Here is a 21,706-nt window from a genome sequence, read left to right on the forward strand (position 1 = left end):
ATCCTTGTCACCTGATTTGAGGTACTATGGAACTCTGAAAGGTTGGTGGGCCACAGATTTGCCTTTTATGAATTGTATACATAACAAAGACCAAATAGTTTGATAGTGAGGGATTTTTGAAATATGTAATAGTAATAATGATAGCAAACATTACTATGTATCAGGTACTATACTAAGAATTTTACCTAGATTATCTCATTTCATCCTCACAGCATCCCTCTAAAATTGGAACCATTTTACAGGTGAAGAAACTAAGGAACAGAGGGGTTAAGAAGCTTGCCTGGCCACTTGCAGTAGCTCACATCTGTAATCCCAGCAATTTAGGAGGCCAGGGCAGGAGGATCACTTGAGCCCAGGAGCTTGAGACCAGCGGGGGCAACATAGCAAGACCCTGTCTCTCCAAAAAAAAAAAAACAAAAAACCCAAAAAAACTAGCTGGGCTTGGTGGCATACATCTGTAGTGCCAGCACTCAGGAGACTGAGGTGGGAATAAATAAATAAATAAAACTTTCCTGATGTTGCATGGGTAATAAAAGGCAAAACTGCAAGTCAACCCAGGCATGTTAACTATCAAACATGTACTCTTATTAAACACTGCACTAAATTGCTTCTTTATTCTTCTCTACTGCCTCACTTGCTTGAGTGGGATCTCTGAAATAAATGGATGGACTCTGTGTCAAAAGGGTCATTGAATTTAGTTCATCTTGCTCTAGCATTTTGAATGCTGAGTGCTAGAGAGATTGTCTGACATAGTGGCACAGGGAATTTTGTACAGGTACAGAAATGGTCATTGTGAAGAAAGATCTCTTGGAGTTATTTTACACACTTTATTGCCATTCTTTCTTTCTTTCCTTTTAAATTAAATTTTATTTTTCAATCCTCCTCCCTCCCCAAGGCTTTCTAAATGTTCTTTTCTTTCATAGTCATGTTTTGCCATCCACAGGTTAACCTAGTTACCTGCCATCATTGTTTGTATTTTCTCCTCAGCCAAAAAGTTTTGGTTAAATTTTATTCATTCCCCATTGAGAATCATAGGTCTAGAGCATCATCGCATCATCAAAACCTTAAGTCATATAAATATAATAAATATAAATGTATATATTTACATATAAATATAATAAATATAAATGTATATATTTACATATAAATATAATAAACCTATTTCTGATGTATGAGAAATTTATTTATTTATTTTGAGACAGAGTCTCGCTCTGTTGCCCAGACTGGAGTGCAGTGGCGTGGTCTCGGCTAACAACCTCTGCCTCCCGAGTTGAAGCGATTCTCCTGCCTCAGCCTCCTGAGTAGCTGGGATTACAGGTGTGCGCCACTGTGCCCGGCTAATTTTGTATTTTTAGTAGAGATGGAGTTTCACCATGTTAGTAGGCTGGTCTCAAACTTCTGATCTCAAGAGATCCACCTGCCTCAGCCTCCCAAAGTGCTGGGATTACAGGTGTGAGCCACTGCACCTGGCCTGGGAAATGGATATTAATCAAATATTATCATAGAGGTATCATAATATATTACCATCTATAGATGACTGTATTTTTTAGATTCGGAATACTAGACAAACCAATTATCTAGATAACATAAAATTATTTTAATTATTCTTAATTTGCAAGCATTTCGATTCTTACTAATACTTCAGATCTGGTTTCCAAATGTAAATTCATCCCAACTATGAAAAAGAACGCTGTGGAAGCTCTCTCCAACCTTCCAGTTCAGTCTGATGTTTTTCTCATGGTTAGACTGGGCTTACGGGTTTTTGAGAGGAAGGTCACAGAGGCACAGAGTGATTTTATCAGATCGTATCAGAGGTGTACGCTTTCCACATGATTTAGGATTATTGATGTTGACCTTGATTAAGTGGCTGAAGTCATGTCAGGTTTCTCTACTGTAAAGTTACTCTTTTTTCCTTCCCTTTTCAAATGGTACTTTTCAGAAGGAATTCATATCACAGTTAAACATTCGGGGGTTATGCTCCCCTTCCTTTAGAATAAAACATTTACAAAAATCCTTTGGAGTTCTGTATGGTGGACTTGACTTTGTTGCTCAGATTGTGCTAGGTTTGGGAGCTCTTTCAGTTGCCTCCTGTGCTCCTCTGACATACGCCCTCAGTGTGCATGGGTGCACGTGTTCAGTACTTCTACTTTCTGGTACTACAGGATGCTCCAGACTGTCCTGTTCCTAGAATCAGCTTTATTTCCAAGGAGTCTCAGTTCTTTTTTAGTGGAAAATTGTGTTAGAAACCAGGATCTATGCACTAGATGTGTTCATTGCTACTAGAGTGTTCTTTCTTTCTTTCTTTTTTCTATCGTAGATATCTAAAGACCAAGGAGTGTTATTTTAAACTGTCTCAGCTGATCAGGCAAATAAATATATGTGTCTATATTAACCTGTGCATATGTACATATCTATAAATATTTTTATATGTAATGACCTATATATAAATATGTTAAACGTGGGTTCTTACTGACCTTTCCATCTCTGATCCGTTACCCTGTGGGTCATTCTAGCTTCCTCTCCTTGCTTATCTGTTAATTCCCACACCAACAGTGAGAAACGTGGTCCCACCATCTGCTATCCGTTTATTTAATTGTTTAATTCTAGCATACAGGTATAGCAGTGTATCTCCATGGGAAGCAACTTGATATCAGTTAGACACAGTCCTTTTGTGTCCTTTCGCCATAAGCACTGTAGTCTTACAAAATCTGTTCATTGCTAGAGTTATTTAGGTCAGCACTTTTTCTTCTACTCCCTTCAGTAAGGTTGTTGTAGCATTTGTAGTACAGATAGATTAGATTCTCTTGTCACCACCTGCATTCTTTCCTGGTATCCTCTGACTTTTTTTTTTTTTTTTTTTGAGACAGAGTCTCGCTTTTTCACCCAGACTGGAGTGCGGTGGCTCAATCTTGGCTCACTGCAAGCTCCGCCTCCCGGGTTCAGGCCATTCTCCTGCCTCAGCCTTTCTGAGTAGCTGGGACTACAGGCGCCCGCCACCACGCCCGGCTAATTTTTTGTGTTTTTAGTAGAGACGGGGTTTCACTGTGGTCTCGAACTCCTGACCTCGTGATCCACCCGCCTCGGCCTCCCAAAGTGCTGGGATTACAAGCGTGAGCCACCGCACCCGGCCTCCTCTGACTTCTTAAATAATTTTTTTTTTTTTTTTTGAGAGAGGGTCTCATTCCAGTTGCCCAGGCTAGAGTGCAGTGGCACCATCTCGGCTCACTGCAGCCTCAACCTCCCAGACCCAGGTGATACTCCCACCATAGCCTCCTGAGTAGCTGGGACTACTGATGCATGCCACCATGCCTGGCTAATTTTTTTTTTATTTATTTTTTATTTTTAGTAGAGACGGGGTTTAGCTGTGTTGCCCAGGCTGGTCTCAAAACTCCTGGACTCAGGCAGTCTGCTGCCTCAGCCTCCCAAAGTGCTGGGATTATAGGTGTGAGTCGCTGTGCCCGATCTTTTTTTTTTTTTTTTTTTTTGCTTTGCATACATTGAGGTTCACTCTTTGTGCTACAAAGTTCTTTGGGTTTTTGACAAACGGGTAATGTCATATAGCCACCCTTACAGTGCTGTACAGAATAGTTTCACTGCCTAAAATATCCGCTGTGCTTCACTTCTTTATCCTCTCCCTCCCCATGCTGTACCCTTGGCAACTACTGATTTTTTTCTTATCTCTGTATCTTTTCCAGAATGTCACTGAATTGGAATCATACAGTATGTAGACTTTTCAGAATGGCTTCTTTTACTTAGAAATATACATTGAAGGGGTCAGGCACAGTGGCTCACGCCTGTAATCCCAACACTTTGGAAGGTGGAGGTAGGAGGATCACTTGAGCCTGGGAGTTTGAGCCCAGACTGGCCAACACAGTATGACCCCATCTTATTAAAAAAAAGAAAAAAAGAAAAGAGAAACATTCATTGAACATGCATTGAAGGGTCCTTCATGTCATTTTGTGACAAGTCATGTCTTTCTAATCTCCATTAATCTGGAACAATCCCCCACCTTCTTTTGTTTTTCATTATATTGATTCTTAAAGAAAAATTTAGGCCAGTATCTTATAGAATGTTACATAATTTGCATTTGTCTAGATTGTTTTCTCATGATTAGGTTCAGGTTAAGCAGTTCTGGCAAGATTACCATGTAGGTCAGGGGTTAACAAACTATAGTCTGTGGACCATATATGTACCACTTTTGTGATTTAGTAGTAGAGTTGAATAGTTGGGACAGACTGTCACAGAGACAGAGACTGGCCCACAAAGCCTAAAATGCTGACTCGCTGGCCTTGACCAAAGGCTAAAATGCTGACTTGCTGGCCTTGATGTAGGTGATTCCTCCTTGTTGCATCACATCAGGAGACACTGAATGTCAGTTTATCCCTTCATTGGTGATACAGATTTAAATCCTTTGGCTAAAGGTGCCATCCGCCAGATTTTCCTGGTGTAAAAGTGTCTTTCTAATTTATAAGTAGTCTATGGAGTGATCAACATTGAGACCATTTACATATCTTGTTTCTTATGGTTTTAGCATTTATTGATGATCCTTATCTGAATCATTGGTGGTTGAAAAATTGTGATTTTTCTAATTCTATGATTATCTCTACATGTATTATCTGGCAGTCTTCCATAAAGAAACACTCCCTTAAAGCCTCTCTGTTTTTGAAAGGAATACAATAATTTGGCTGCAGCACAGTCATAACATAACATGAGGCAGTTCCTTCAACATATTGTTAAGGCAATGCTTTCTTGTTTTTACTAGTCTACTACAGGATATACTGCAGATTCTTTAAGTATTTTATAATTTTAATACACAAAATAATACTTGGCCTCGCATGGTGGCTCACACCGTAATCCCAGCACTTTGGGAGGCCAAAGCGGGAGGATCGCTTGAGTGCAGTTCAAGACCAGTCTGAGCAACATAGCAAGACCCTCATCTGTACTAAAAATGTAAAAACATTGGCCTGGTCTGGTAGTGCATGCCTGTAGCCCAGCTACTTGGGAGGCTGAGATAGGAGGATTGCTTGAGCCTGGGAGGTCGAGGCTGCAGTGAGCCTCGATTGTGCCACTGCACTCCAGTCTGGGCAACAGAGAAAGACCCTGACTCAAACAAAACAAAACAAAACTATTTTTATCATCTCTAGCTATCAACCTTTGGAACGAGAGTATAACAACAGAGCGGGTGTGCTAACCTAGGGATGGCAGGTGGTTTCTTCTAGGTAGGGAGTAACAGTGGGACTGGGGAAAGATAGAAAGGTTTCAGTTGTATCCAGATTGTTTTACTTAAAAAAAATGGTAAAGGATCTATAGTCATATGACTACATGTTAACATTTGTAAAATCTGGTTGGTGGGTTAAATGAATCTTTTGTTCTGCTCTGTGCTTCTCTATAATTTAGATTATTTTATAATTAAAGTAAAAAGCATCTTAATATAGCTTAACCTTGGAATCTTACCATCATATCTGATAAGGATACCTTAACAGGTTTGAATGTTGGTGCATAGTTTTGATTATTAGGTGTTTGGTATTCTTTGTCCATATAGATTAGTCATTGGCTTAGTTTTGTTTTTTTTCCTTTAGGTGTTTACGCTTTCTCAAAGGTCTTCTAATGTAGATCCAGCATCCAATAAGTTACAAATTGTACCACTTCTATTTTTAGAGCCTTTACTGTGAGGCAAAGAATTATTTTATTGCCTATTGATATTTCAGTGGTTTTCTAGACTTTATTGATTTTTGTATTGAAATGTGTGTTTTAACATTTCAGACTCCCCTGGGGCATCCTAATTTTCAGTAGTATATTTGTTAAGTTGCTAAATTTTTCCACTGATTTTTTTTATGGAGACTTAATTGTATGAGAAAAGTTAGTGGTTACCTTCTCGTGACCTTCCTTCCTATTAATGAAATATTAAATTAATTTTTGCAACATTCTGAAGTCTGAAGTTCAAAGGTGGGAAAACAGAAAATGAAAGAAAAACTCTGTGCAAAGTGGGAAATAATTTTCAGAATATAATAGATACGTCATAGACTTTTGTTTTCAGCCAAGATAGATTGGGACTGGGGGACCAGGCTTGCTCTTCTACATTAAACAACTAAAAAAACTATATGTAATATATAAAACAATCATTTCCCTGGGATTGGGGAAACAGACAAGGTGACCCCTGTGATTGTGCCACTTTCCAGGCCACAGTGCAGGGATAGGGAATTCAGGCAAAGCTGGTGGGTTCCATGAGTTTAGGAATCAGAGCTGGCAGTCTGGAGTGGAGCCTGGAGAGTTCACAGGGCAGAGTACAGGGACATAGAGAGCAGTACAGAAAGATGGGGACTCTGAAGATTTGCAGAGGATCTTTGAAGATTTGCAGAGTGTGAGTCTTCAGTTGTGTATGGATCAGTGCAAGCAACTAAAGAAACCACTGGAAGCCTGGGAAAGAACCACCTAAAAGTAGTAGAATGAGAAATGCTTGGAGCTCCTACAGGGCTGGGAATAGTTTTTATTCCACCTGTTGGAGTGGAAACCTTGTTATTCACAGGTTATCGGGCAGAGTATCCAGAAGGGTGTTGCTGCAGTAGTAGAGCAAAATTATCTGTAGACTGAATTCTGCCCTGGTCCCATCTAACAAAGTTCAGAAGCACAACTTGAAAGGATCATATTGTTTCCAAATAATTTAACTGTGTTGCAGAAGAAAGCTCAAGAAAGCTTACAGGAATACAGAAATATCCAGCACCCAACAAGATAAAATTTACAGTGTCTAGCATCAAATCAGAACTTACCAGGCATGCAAAGAAGCAAAAAAGTATGACCCATAATGAGCAGAAAAAAAAATCAGTCGATTGAAACCAACCTAGAAATATTGCAGATGATAAAATTAGTAAAGATGTTGGAGATAATTATGACTATATTGCAAATGTTCGAGAAGCTAGAGGAAAGATTGAGCATGTTAGCAATGGAAGATATTTAAAAATACCTGAATTGAAAATAGTGTCTGAGATGGGTATACACTGGACAGGATTAGCCTGCAGATTAGATGCTGCGGAGAAAAGATTAGTCAACTTGAAAACATAGCAACAAAACAACCTAAAATGAAACATAGAGAAAGACTGGAAAAAATAAAGCAGTGGGGAGGTATGGGACAACTTCTAGTAGCCAAATATACTTGTAACTGGAGATAGTGAAGGAGAGAGGGACGGGGGACAGAAGATATATTTGAAGAAATAATGATTGAAAATTTTACAAATATGATGAAAACTAGAGACTCACATTTCCCAGCAGTTCAACAAATCCCAAGCAAAAGAAACATGAAGAAAGCCACACCAAGGCATACCATAATCTAACTGCTTAACTGGTGGTAAAGAAAAAAAATCTTAAAAACAGCAAGAGAAAAAAGAACACATTACATAAAAAGGAACAAAGATGAAATTGACGGCTGACTTCTCATCAGAATCAGTGCGTGCCAGAAAGAAGATACTGGATTAACATTTTTTTTTTTTTGAGACAGTGCAGTAGCGCGATCTCGGCTCACTACAACCTCTGCCTCCCAGGTTCAAGCGATTCTCCTGCCTCAGCCTCCCAAGTAGCTGGGAATACAGGCATGTGCCACCACGCCTGGCTAATTTTTTTCGTATTTTTAGTAGAGATGGGGTTTCACAATGCTGGCCAGGCTAGTCTCGAAATCCTGACCTCAAGTGATCTGCCCGCCTCAGCCTCCCAAAGTGCTGAGATTACAGATGTGAGCCACTGCACCTGGCCTGGAGTAACTTCTTTAAAGCAGTAAAGGAATGAAGCCAACATGAAGATGTTTTCAGACATACCAAAGCTGAAAGAGTTCATCACCTGGAGATCTGCACTGTAAGAAATGTTAGAAGGCCTTCTTCAGGCATAAGGAAAATGATACCAGATATAAATCTGGATGCACACAGAGAAATAGAGAGTACTGGAAATGGTAAATATAATAAATATAAAATATTTTTTCTTATTTTAAAAATAATTAAAAAAAAATTTGACCATTTAAAGAAACACAACAACAACGGATTGTAGGTTTTGTGGGAAATTTATGACAGCAGTAGCACGAAGGCCAGCAAGGAGAAATTGAAGAATCTTTTGCTATTACAAAGTGTTATAGTATCATTTGGAGGTAGACTGATAAAGATGTTTGCTGTAAACCCCAAAGCAACTCCTGCCTCCCAACCCCACAATCTAAGGGTTACAGCTAATGAGCTAACAAAAGAGATAAAATGGAATCATAAAATATTGTCAAATAGACAATCCAAAAGAAGACAGAAAAAGAGGAAATAGAGAACAAATTTAAAAGAATATCAAACCTTAACCATATCAATAATCACATTGAAAGTAAATGGTCTAAATACCCCAATTAAAAGACAGACATATAGTAGGAAGTCCCAATTATATGTTACCTACAAGAAATGTACTTTAAAGATAAAAATCAAGTAAGAATAGAAGGATGAGAAAGTTATATCATGCTGATATGAATCCAAAGAAAAGTGGAGGGACTGTATTAGTATCAGATGAAGTAGATTTTAGAGCAAAATATTACTAGGGATAAAACTATCACTTCATAATGATAAAGGCATCAACTGAGAGGACATAACGATGCACCTAACAACAGAATTTCAAAATAAATGAAATAAAAACTCATAGAACTGCAGGAAGAAACAGATGAATGGAACAAATAGAAAATCAGTAAGGATCGAGATAACTTAAAAACACTAGCAACCTAGTCAACTGAACTGATATTTATAGAATCTTGCTTCCAACAATAGTGGAATTTACACATGTCTTTCAAATGCACATGGAGCGTTTATGAATAGTCTAGATTTCATGTTATAAAACAAGTCTTAATAGATTTTAAAGGATTCAAATTAGTGTCTGTTTTCTGGCCATAATGGAATTAGATTAGAAATCAGTAACAGAAAGATCTCTGGAAAAATCTCCAAATATTTGGAAACCAAATAACACACTTCTAAATAGCCTAAGGGTCAAAGCAGAGATCAAAAGGGAAGGTATTTTGAACTGAATGGAAATGAATATACAACTTTTCAAATTTTGTGGGATGCATGTAAAATAGTATTTAAAAGAAAGTCTATAGTACTAAAACACCTAAATATTAAAAAAGGTTTCAAATCAATGATTTCAGTCTTTGTGTTAAGAAACTAGAAACAGAAAAGCAAATGAAACCTAAAATAATCAGAATAAAAGAAATAATAATGATCACAGCAGAAAATAAAAAAACCATAGAGAAAATCCATAACAGTCAAAGTTGATTCTTTGAGATCAATAAAATTGAGGAAGCTCTAGCCAGACTGATGAGGAAATAGAGAAGATACAAGTAACCAGTATCAGGAGTGACAGTTGTCATATCACTACAGACTTTCTACAGATATTAAAATAATAATAAAGGAATATTCTTAACAATTTAATGCTAATAAATACATTATCCTAGATAAAGAGGACAAATTGCTTGAAAGACCCAAACTATCAAAGCTCACTAAAAAAGAAACAGCATGAACAACTCTGTATTTTAAAAGGAATTATGGTTAAAAAATACTTCCACAAAGAAAACTCCAGGCCCAGATGGTTTCACTGGTACATTCTACCATATTTTTAAGAGAGAAATAATCTCAATTCTACAGAGATTCTTCCAGAAGACGGATGGGAGCCAGGCACGATAGTTCTTGCCTATAATCCCAGCTATTTAGGAGGCTGAGGCAGGAGGTTCTCTTGAGTCCAGAAGTTTGAGAACAACCCGAGCAACATAGCGAGATACTGTCTCTTAAGAAAAAAAAAAGGAGGGGGCAGAATATTTTTCATCTCATTCTCTGAGGTCATCCTTACCCTGATACCAAACAAGAGAAAGTTGTTGAAAGAAAACAAAGCTACCAGCCAATATCCATCATGAATGGAGATGTAAAAATTCTTGCCCAAACTTTAGTAAATCAAATCCAACAATATTTAAAAAGGATAATACATTATGACTCTGTTAGTCTGTTTGCATTGCTATAAAGGAATACCTGAAGCAGGGTAATTTATAAAGAAAAGAGATTTATTTGACTTTCGGTTCTGTAAGCCATACCCAAAGCTTAGTGCTGGCATGTGCTTCTGGTGAGGGCCTCAAGAAGCTTACTACCATGGTGGAAGGCAAAGGGAAGTCAGCATGCCACATAGCATGTCCTATGGGAGAGGAAGCAAGAAAGCGAGAGAGGGAGAAGATATCAGGCTCTTTTTAAACAACCGAATCTCACGTGAACTAATAGAGGAGGAACGCAGCCATTATAGCATGGAGAGCACCAATCCATTTGTGAGGGATCTACCCCCATGACACAAACACCTCTCACTAGGCCCATCGCCAACATTGGAGGTTACATGTCAACATGAGATTTGGAGGGGACAAAACATCCAAACTATATCAATGACCATGTAGGGTTTATCCTAAGAATGCAATGCTGGTTCCACCAAAAAACAAACAAACAAACAAACAAAAAAACCATGTAATTCATCATAGTAATAGTAAAGAAAAGAAAACTATAAGATTATTTTAATTGAAGACAGAATCCAAAATCCATTCCTGCTAAAAACTCTTTTCAAGCTAGGAATAAAAAGGAACTTCCTCTACCTGATGAAGAGTATTTATGAAAAACTGTTGCCTAACATCATACTTAATGGTGAAAGACTGAGTGCTTTCCTCCTAAAATAAGGAAGCAGGGGCATCTGTTCATCATCGCTGCTATTCAACATTGTACTGGAGTTCTAGCCAGTTCATTAAGGCAAGAAAATGAAGTAACAGGCAACCCTGTTTGAAAGGAGGACATGAAACTGTCATTATTCACAGGTAATATGATTATCTATGCAGAAAATCCTATGAAATCTATACAAATGCTACCAGAACTTACAAACTGAGCTTAGCAAGGTTATAAGATATTAAGATATAAGATCAGTGTACCAGAATTAATTGTATTTCTAGTTACAAGCAATATACAGTGGGAAACTGAAAAAAAATGATAAAACATCAAAAAACATGAAATACTTAGGATACATTTGGTAGAAGTGTAAGACTTTTACTCTAAAAACTTTAAATATCACTGAGAGAAATTTAAAGAGACGTAAGTAAATGGAGAGGTATACTGTGTTCATGGATCAGAAAACTCAAAACTGTTAAGATGTCATGTGTCCTCAAACTGTGGTATTGATTCCAGTTCCAATCAAAATTTTAGCAGGCTTTTTTATTCCTTTCAGATAATACCAAACTGATTCTAAAATTTGTAAGGAAAGGCAAAAGACCTAAAATGGTCATAACTCACAAAAAGAAGGAAAAAAGTTGAAGAAATTACACTACCTGATTTCATGACTTACTGCTATAAAACTATAGTAATCAGTACTGCATATGTGATACTGGTCTGTAGATAAACATATACGTTAATGGGAAGCGGAGTCCAGAGACAGACACACAGATGTGTTAAGCTGATTTTTGCTCAAGGTATTTTTGAGGAGAGTGTAATTTTCCCAAACAAGGTATTAGGACAATTTGATAGCCATATGCAAATAAATGAACCTCAATGCTTACCTCCTACCATATACAAAAATAACTCAAAATTGGCCAAGAACTAAATGTAAAAGGTAAAACTATAAAACATCTAGAAGAAAACAACAACAAACCTTAGAGACTTTGATTTTGGTAAAAGTTTCTTAAATACAGCACAATAAGCACAAACTATAAAAGAAAAAATCAATTGGGCTTTAGCAAAACTAAAAACTTATCCTTTTCAAAATATACTGAAAAAATGAAAAACCAAACCACAGATATGGAGAAGATATTTGTAAAACATACATCCAACAAGGAACTATTAGGAACTATTATCTAGAATAATAACAATTAAAACTAAAACCAAAACCTCTTATAACTCAATAATAAGACACACAACACAATTAAAAGTGGGCAAAATATTTGAATAGACATTTCACTAAAGAAGACATATGTATGGCAGATAAGCACATTAATTAATGCTCATCATTAGTCTTTAGTGAAATGGAAATTAAAACCACAGTGAGATTACACAACACATCCATAAGAATGACTGAAATTAAAAGGAGTAACCATAGCAAGTTTTGGCTAAGATGTGGAAGAATTGGAACTCTCATATACCACTAGTGGGAATATTAAAAGGAACAACCACTTTGGAAGATGATTTATCATTTCTTTCCTTTTTTTGGAGTCAGTCTTGCTCTGTCTCCGCTAGGCTAGAATGCAGTGGTGCAACCATAGCTCACTGCAGCCTTAACTCCTGGGTTCAAGTGATTCTCCTGCTTCAGTCTCCGAGTAGCTGGGACTACAGACATCATCGTGTCTTTTTTTTTTTTTTTTTTTTTTTTTTTGAGACAGAGTCTCGCTCTGTCGCCCAGGCTGGAGTACAATGGCGCGATCTCGGCTCACTGCAACCTCGCCTACTGGGTTCAAGCGATTCTCCTGGCTCAGCCTCCTGAGTAGCTGGGAATACAGGCACCCACCACCACACCTGGCTAATTTTTGTATTTTTAGTAGAGATGGGGTTTCACCATGTTGGTCAGGCTGGTCTCGAACTCTTGACCTCAGGTGACCCACCTGCCTCGGCCTCCCAAAGTGCTGGGATTACAGGTGTGTCTTTTTTTAATTTTTATTTTTGTAGAGACAGGGTCTCACTATGTTGTCCAGGCTGGTCTTGAACTCCCGGGCTTAAGCGATCCTCCTGCCTTGAACTCCCAAAGTGCTGGGATTCCAGGTGTGAGCCCCTGCACTCGGCCAACAATTTCCTAGAAAGCTAAACATACACCTATTGTATGATCCAGCCATTCCACTTCTAGGTGGAATGACAGTATGTGCCTGTGAGAATGAAAGTAATTTCCTCCATGTGAATGTTCCCAGCTTTACTTGTAATAGTGCAAGATTAAAAATGACCTTTAGCATAAAGAACATGTTTGTTTTTTTCTAGTTCCTTTGCAGGCATGTTTATGTGTATTTTGGCTAAAGCTCTTATCTCACCGGAGTGGGTCTAATATCTAATCTGTCTTTCTGCCACTGTAGAAGGTAACTGCTTTAGTTCCTACCCTTCTCAGTGCTGCAGGAGGGGAGTCGAGAGGGCAGGGTTCTGGTCCCAGCTCTTGACACCTTGGGCTGACCAGGCACTTCTTGAGACCTCAGTGTTCTCCACTGGCAATTGTAGGCATTAAATTATATGTATTCTTTCATGAATGTTTTGAGCACATGCTGTGTACCAGGCACTATTTTAGATTCTGACAACACAATGAAGAAAACAGGCTGTGGTCCCTGCCCTCATGGAAGCAGTTTGTGGTAATTTGTTATGGGCCGGACATGGTCCTAGGTTTTGAGAGGACAGCCCATGTTTTCATCTTGAGGAATTTATAAATTCATAGGAAATAGTGACAAAAATAAGTTAAAAGACAAAACTATAATTGTAAAACCTGTTATGAAGGAAACAATATCAGAGAAGACCCCCGCTTTAGAAGGGTTGTCAGAGGAGATGGCACTTCAGTTAGGACTTAAAGGCAGGAAGAGAATAGGTGCTCACTGTGTCCTGGTCGTCGTCTCTTCTCTCAGAAGTCTGGATTGAACATAAGACTGATTTGATTTCTTCAGTCGTAGACATCTCTAAATGATAATAGCTTCATGGGGCCATCTGTTCTTCACCTCACGGCTTTCTTCCGGGAGTTTCATTGTCTAATTCAGGAAATATAAATGGCAATACATTAAATGGAATTAATTCTCCTTTCTGATGTTTAATGAATACTTCTTTGGCCCATAATTCACAAATGATGGAGACACAAGAAGAATAAAATGAAGTACATATGCTCTGGTAAGCCTAAGCCAGAGGTTTCAAATTGGTATCTGGCAGGCAAATCCTGCCTCCAGAGAGGTTTCTTTTGGCCTATAGTGTTTTAAAAGTCAAGAAATTTCACCTAAAACCCTAGACTTGTAGCATTGCCATTTAAATCTTGAGGTGTGGCCACTCCAGGCTCATGTTCCTACAGCACTGTGATCAGTCAGCACTGATTGGCAGAGCCCCCTTTGATGGGCGCATGCTCTCAGATCTCATTGCCCCTCCTTGTTTGACCTGCTTCACTTACCTGTTGTCACCTGTCTGGCCTCCGGGTGAATTTGCTTGAGTACGAATCATCTCTGGGTTTTTTTGTTTTGTTTTGTGTTTAAATATCTCTGCCTGGGACCAGCCTACTGTGAGTCGGATCCACTCGTGCCAGGCTGGATGATTCTGACGTGCAGCCGGGGTGAGGACCACACTCCTAGGACCATAGCCCTGGCTGGAAACGTACTTTTGTTACAGCATTCACCACTGGAGCACACACTGTCATGAGTGGGCAGCTCTCTTTTACTCTGTTCCTGGAATACCTGGTAGTAGGTGCTTTAAATGCTTGTAACATAAATGAATAAATTATATTTTAATTTGATACGTATTTGATCTTGAAAAAGCATTTAAAAAAAACCCACATTTCCTGACCAGGTGTAGTGGCTCATGCCTGTAATCCCAGCACTTTGGGGGCGAGGTGAGAGGGTTGCTTGAGCCCAGGAATTTTAGATCAGCCTGGGCAACCTAGTGAAATCCGTCTCTATTTAAAAAAAAAAAAAAAATGCCAGTACTATGGGCATGGTGCTGAGTGCCTGTAGTCCCAGCTACTTGGGAGGCTGAGGTGGGAGGATCACTTGAGCCCAGGAGGTCAAGGCTACTGTGAGCATAATCACACCCCTGCACTCCAGCCTGGGCAACAGAGCAAGACCCTGTCTCAAAAAACCTTCACATTTCCTAATTTAGATATGTGGATATTTTTTGTTTGTTTTTAGTTTTCTTTAGTAGGTAACACATTCATGTGGTTTTAAGATCAAAATGTAAAAAGGAATATAGTGAAAAGTCTCCTTTCCCCTTCTGGTCCCTGTCTGACCAGTGCACCACCCCCCTGCCCTGCCTACCCCCCACTCAGCAAGTGCAAGCAAATTCCACCATAAATTCTCATTTTACCCCCTTTATACTCAAGAGGTAGCTTCCTAAAAATAATGTTCTCTCATATCTTTTTAGCCTTGACATAACTTGAAGATCTTATGATGTTAGTAGAGAGCTTCCTTCTTTTTGTTTTAACAGTTGAAAAGTATTTTTCATTGTTTGGGCATATTATGATTTACTTAACAAGTACCTAATTGAAGGACATTTGGACTTTTCCTAACATTTGCTGCTGTGAGCAATACTGCAGTTAATACCCTTCTATGAATGTCATTTTACACACACACATGTGCGTAGTATAGTTCTATGATAATAAATTTCTGGCTGGGCATAGTAGCTCACGCCTTTAATCCCAGCACTTTGGGAAGTCAAGGTGGGCAGATTGCTTAAGTTCAGGAGTTTGAGACCAGCCTGGGCAACATGACAAAACCCCGTCTCCACAAAAAATACAAAAAATCACTGGGCGTGGTGGCATGCATCTGTAATCCCAGCTACTTGGGAGGTTGATGCAGGGGGATCACTTGAGTCTGGGAGGTCGAGGCTGCAGTGAGCCATGTTTGTTCCACTACACTCCAGTCTGGGCAGCAAAATGAGACCCTGTGTCAATCAGTTAATCAATAAATTCATTCATTCACTCATTGATTCTGAAGTGGAGTGGCTAGGTCAAGGAGTATGTGCATATGTAATTTATATATACATTTCTCTGTTAAGTGTTGTACCAGCAGATCTTATTAATTAAAATTAGTACTGGCATTTGGAATATGTTTTTAAAGGAATATTTACTGTGTTTTGTTGTCTTTGTGGAGTTAGAGGAGTTATTTTGTTGGTTATATGAATTTTGGTAGAGTAATAAGATTGTTCTAGGTCATTGGTTTCCACTAATGGCCAAAGACCCATAAGGGGCTCTCAGATTCATATGCTAAACAAACATCAGCTATATATATACATATATATATATATATATATGTCTCACACAAGTGTATTAGTATATATTTTAACTATACGTAGATACTGTTGTCTTTAATGAAATTAAACATTCTTTTAATAGTGTTACTGAAGTCTTAGTTCAGATAGTAACAACTCAACATCTTGTCAAGAGCTCTAATATTTTAGATGGTGATATGCTTTGGCCATATCCCTACCCAAATCTCATCTTGCATTGTAGCTCCCATAATCCCCACCTGTCAGGGGAGGGACCTGGTGGGAGGTAATTGAATCATGGGGGTGGTTTTTCCCATGCTGTTCTTATGATAGTGAATAAGTGTCATGAGATCTGATGGTTTTATAAAGGGCAGTTCCCATGCACAGACCCTCTTGCCTGGCGCCATGTTAGACGTGCCTTTGCTCCTCTTTCACCTCCTGCCATGATTGTGAGGCCTCCTCAGTCCATTAAACATTTTTTTAAATAGATTACCTAGTCTTGGGTATTTCTTTATAGCAGTATGAAAATGGACTAATATAGATGGCCCTTGGATTTCTGTGATGTATTCATTCTGTGTTCTATCAGTTTTTTCAAAGTAACTTAGTCTGTAGATAGAGAAGAATAGAACCAAAAGACTGTGCATATTCTATGAGTATCTATTTGCTTATTGTGTAATAAAAATAATCTTTCTCTTGTAGATGTCCCTTTAAGGACCAGCCTGCCACCACCATTCAGAAATTATAAATATGGTAACCATTTTTTTATTCTTTTAAAATATATATAAATACAATTTTGCGTTAGTTTGTTACAAACTTAAATTTTGTTTTCAAAAATGACTATCTGTAAATAAAAACCAATTTGGAAGTTTATTGAGAAATATAGGAAGGCTAGTATATTGCTCAAATGAATTGTAATAGTAAGGAAGTGGCATATTTGCAAAGAATAGCATGTTTGGCAAAACTGTGTTTAAAATGAGTTTCTCTGCCAGGTAATTAGAAAAGGAAAAATGATTGAAGACTAAGAATTAAAAGAAGGGATTTAGGATTTTAAATGCTAAGAATTTGAGCATGTTATATAGTAGTTTTATGTGTTACAATTGATGAGTTAAAAATGGAGTACTAAGGCAAGAAGCTAGATGTCATTCATTATTTGTTATAAAGATGGCACAGTTATTAACCTTCAGCAGAGTGACACTTACTAAACTTTGAATTTGAGACTTCATTTTAAAAGTATGATGCACCTAATAAATATTTCTGTTAATTGGTGCAGACATTTTAAAGTATAAATTTTTTATTACCTTAGATTATTTTTTTGGAGTGGCTTTTCATTCCGTTCTCATTTGATAGAACAACTTACGACCTAAAATCCTTTGAAATCACAGTCTTCGCCGTGTGTATGCATTTTAATATCCAGAAACTAATTGTGAGGTTATAAGGGGTAGTGAAGCAGAAGTTGAAGGCACTGAGTGGAAAGTACTTTGATTTATTGGGCTTAAAGAATTTACATACTCAGTATTGAATAAGATAAAGGAATAAAAAGGATGATTAAGGTAAATATGAAACTTCTCAATTATGGCTTTCAAGGCTTTCAAAGTATAATGTCTTGAGATATAGCCTTAAACTTGAATCAACTTCAGATGCCATTTTAAATTAGAATAGGTACATATGGTTTCCTTTTTCATGGTGTGTGTGTGTCTATATGTCTATGTGCAAAGCTGTGTTCCATGTAAGTTCTTTTGAAAGAAATTTTAGATAATGAAAGCGTTAGAATATCCAAGTTGCTAAGCATTATTGTGGTAGATAATGTACCTTTTAGGCTATTCTATCTTATTAACATCCTTCTGCCCTAGTATTTCTATACTATTCAGATGAATTGGCAGAAAAAATGAATACATTTATCTGTGAAGAAATTATAGAACCACTCGAGTTTTGATAGACTTCGAGTGGCTTTGTCTGAACTTGGCTCTTTAACAATCTTCTGCTTTCTGTTGAACAAGAAAGGCTGCAGTGTTATTTTCACCTGTCATTGTCATCCGAGACTGCCACCTCATGGTCTGCGGGACAGAGCACTTTGTTAGGTATTAGGGAGTGGAAAGGGTGTGGAGTCAGATTTCAGTTTTGCCAGTTACTGTCTCCCTACCCTTTGGCAAAGGGCTGGTTTCTTTGCCACCAAAAGCCTGAGATATCTCAGAGCCCTCCTCCCATTTAATTGGCATCCACATCTATTATTGATTTACCACGCATGCTACTTATCTTAAATCCCTATCGCCTAGACGTGACGCATGAGGGCACGCAAGAATGTAGTTGTTGTACAGTGTGGGCTGCTCATCCCTCTCTGTTTCATAAAGCTGTGTGTGATGCTCCACAAATACAAGATGATATTTTTATGAGGTTGCTTTCCTCAAGGAATTTGTATTAAGAAAACAACACCCACAGGGTTGTTTATGATAATTATGAGGCTTATTTGAAAGAAGCAAGAACAAGGGAAGCAGCTTATTCAACACAGAAACGGACAGTAATACATCTCTCTGCTGGTTTGTCATTTCTCCTTTCTTACCCACTCCTCAGGTCACACCCCTTTCTCTTGGAGAGAAAAATCTGGCAAAAACTTCTCTTCAAAACATTTCTTTTTCTGCTAAAATATGTAGCCGTTTAATTGTGTGTTGGCCAAACCTATTAAAGCAGCAGGATTTCTAGTTTAAAGGCTCATTAGCAAAATATATAGAACAGGATTAATATTTAGTAAGGTCAGACTATAGTTTTGCAGGTTGATTGCGACAGACTTTGAGCTCCTGTTATTTTAAAAATACTATTGGCTTCTCTCACTTATCTCAAATAATAAACATATCTATAGTGAGAAAAAGGACATGATAGGTAATTCAGAATACTAGATAAGCTGAAAGTCAACTTTGTTTATTTTCTTACACACATTTTAAGCTTATTTTTAGCAATCACGGTTTATTTACATCCCTAATATGCGTATTTTACTTAGGTTAGATTTATTTTTATTTCTTAGGAATACAGAGTTAGTGAGGATTATGTTGACCTTGTATAAAAAATTACAAGGCCAGGTCCAGTGGCTCATGCCTGTAATCCCAGCACTTTGGAAGCTGAGGAGGATGGATCACCTGAGGTCAGGAGTTCGAGACCTGGCCAACAGGGTGAAACCCTGTCTTTACTAAAAATACAAAAATTAGCCAGGTGTGGTGGTGGGCGCCTGTAATCCCAGCTGCTCGGGAGGCTGGGGCAGGAGAATTGCTTGAACTTGGGAGGTGGAGCTTGTAGTGAGCCGAGATCATGCCGCTGTACTCCAGCCAGGGCGACAGAGCAAGACTCCATCTCAAAAAAAAAAAAAAAAAATGCAATAGATAACTGAAAGTTGACTATTTAAAATAATGGGCAAATTCAGAGTGCTAGTTCTTATCTAGATAGCCACCTTATTGTGTATTATGAGAACATAGTTAAATAAGGTCTGTTTTAAAAATAGATCCTTTCATTTCCTGTCACTGTTGGAATTCCTTGTTACAACGTGATTGATAGAAATGAGTTTTAGTTTAAGTTTGGGAGTTTATTCAATAATACATTGTAATCATAATGCATTCATTAAATGGTTAAATAAAAACGAGTGAAGAATTGGAAACTTTCTGAATTTCAACCTGTTGAACGGCTGCATAGATTATGTAATTAAGGGCTGATTGTTGCTAAGTTAGAATTTTACCCAAGTGTGGAGAAATTACTTACTGGAAATGCACAGTGTAGCCTGACTTCAAGATAAACAAATTAAGGAGTGAAGTTGGGTTTGAATAGAGCAGATTAAATGGTGTGAGCCTGTGCGGTATTTGCAAACCAAGAGACAGATACTGATATTCTTGGGGCAGCCTTGCTCAGATTACCGGTGGTCCTAGATATAGTGTTTGAATTCTGAGAGTGGCAACACCTGTATCGTCATTTGCTCTCTTATCGTTATATCTCATCTGAATAGATTTTTTTGAACTGCATTTGCTAATGTCTATTTTAAGACTTTTTTTTTTTGCATTATTTGCTAATCCTATTCTGTAGTGACTCCAAAAAAACAAGATACAGTAATGTGATTTGCTTGTCTTCCATTCTAAGAGAAAATGTGCTGAGTTGACACAAAGTTCTGACACACACTGCTGTGTGTCAAAGACCAAGGCTTTGAAAGATAAAGATCTTTTACTTCAGTTTTAATGATCTACAGAAGTAATTTTTCTTTTACTGTATAGTATATTTCTAAATGAGTCTGGTTATAAAACAAGGACTTATGTTTCTCAATTTTGTAGCCATCCTCCACTCATTTTAATAATTTGAAAAGAAGTTTAGAATAAACTGTGTAAAAAGATAACTTGCTTTTTTCTTTCAGATACACTAAAGATTATTCATCAAGCACATAAATCAAAGGTATGTTCCACAGGTACAGTATCTGGCACATAGCAAGTAATCAATGTTGGTTGAATTTGTGAATAAGTGAATGAATACATGTACATCTAAAATATTTCCCATTATAATAGCGCTTTTTATTTTGTAGGTACCCTTTCAACTGTCTTAGCTTTTTCATTGAAGAAAAATAAGCTATTTCCCTGTTAGTAGTAGGTCCTTTTTTAAAAAGTGTTAATTAAAAAAAAAGTATACTGTATTTTTATCAAGTACATATTTAACATAAAATAAGCATAAAACTTGGAAAAGTAAATTCAATTTACAGATAAAAGAAACTGCTTATTATCTGGCAATCCAGTGTCTTTTATTTTCTTAATTCTGTGCCAGAACAAAAGGGCCAGATGCAGACACGAATAATTAACTTGTTCTAATTTGAGTCTTGCTGCGTATAAGAGAAGGCACAGAACTGTGGCTCTGGGAACACACCTTTTAGCTCCACCAAGGCCAGGGCCTGCAATCCTGAAGTTGTTTTACCTTTCCCAAAGAGAGCTATTTATTTATGGGTTTGTTGTGTGTTTATATTTCTGTTTTTTTACTTTTTTAGAGTAACGTTTTTATGAAGCCACACTCAAAGACTTGTTTATCATACAGACAGAACAGAGTGATCTTTTTTTCTTTAATCTCAGTGGCCTTCTATAGAGTCCTCATTAAAGCAGTAATCTTCCTGTATTATATAAACTACTCAAGAACAAGATATTATTTGTCATTCTCAATACCTAGCACAATGCCTAGCTCATAGGAGTTTTTCCATAACAATTTTTGAATGAAGTATTTATTAATTCATTTTATTTCGTTGTCTTCTGTAGTCGTAGATGTACTTCATACACTCAGTCACCTTTCAGATAAATGCATATCACAGATCATAAGAAAATGGCATGAGGGTATGTCTGTTGACCATTGATTAGTAACTGTGTTTTAAAATTTATTTTATTTAAAAAATTTTTTCGTGGCTTAAAACAACACACATTTATTCTCCTACAATTCTGGAGGTCAGAAGTGCAAAATCAGTTTCACTGAGCAAAAGTCAAGGGTTTAGTAGGGTTGGTTCCTTCTAGTAACTTTATTTTTTATAACAAGGATCATATATGCCAGTTTTACGACATCCATTGTGAAATGCCTCAAAATGTTATGCTCACACGTGTCTGGGGCTGTGGTATGCAATCTGCCCTTTTGATTGGTACTAGAATGTATGGCCACTGTATTTGGACTTCATCCAATTTCTCTCCTCTGGAACAGGAATGTTTTCAACCTGTTCCTAAAATGTAGAGAATAGGTAATGTTCTATATTTTTATGTATTATATACAATATATCTAAAATA

General features: G+C 37.5%; 1 protein-coding gene across 3 annotated transcripts in view; it reads left to right on the forward strand.

Moving 5' to 3' along the window:
- The window catches only part of C22H2orf76 (chromosome 22 C2orf76 homolog), a 64,894-nt gene that overhangs the window by 29,350 nt on the left and 13,838 nt on the right, over positions 1 to 21,706 (forward strand). For 2 of the 3 annotated variants that reach the window (XM_055261167.2, XM_055261166.2), the window contains exons 3-4: positions 16,632 to 16,682; positions 20,314 to 20,351. In XM_055261167.2, coding sequence (XP_055117142.1) covers positions 16,632 to 16,682; positions 20,314 to 20,351 — 89 coding nt within the window. The remainder of the gene's footprint in view (positions 1 to 16,631; positions 16,683 to 20,313; positions 20,352 to 21,706) is intronic. The other variant, XM_055261168.2, reaches the window with a different exon arrangement.

This window comes from Symphalangus syndactylus, chromosome 22, assembly GCF_028878055.3.
Source record: "Symphalangus syndactylus isolate Jambi chromosome 22, NHGRI_mSymSyn1-v2.1_pri, whole genome shotgun sequence".
NCBI classification, from domain to species: domain Eukaryota; kingdom Metazoa; phylum Chordata; class Mammalia; order Primates; family Hylobatidae; genus Symphalangus; species Symphalangus syndactylus.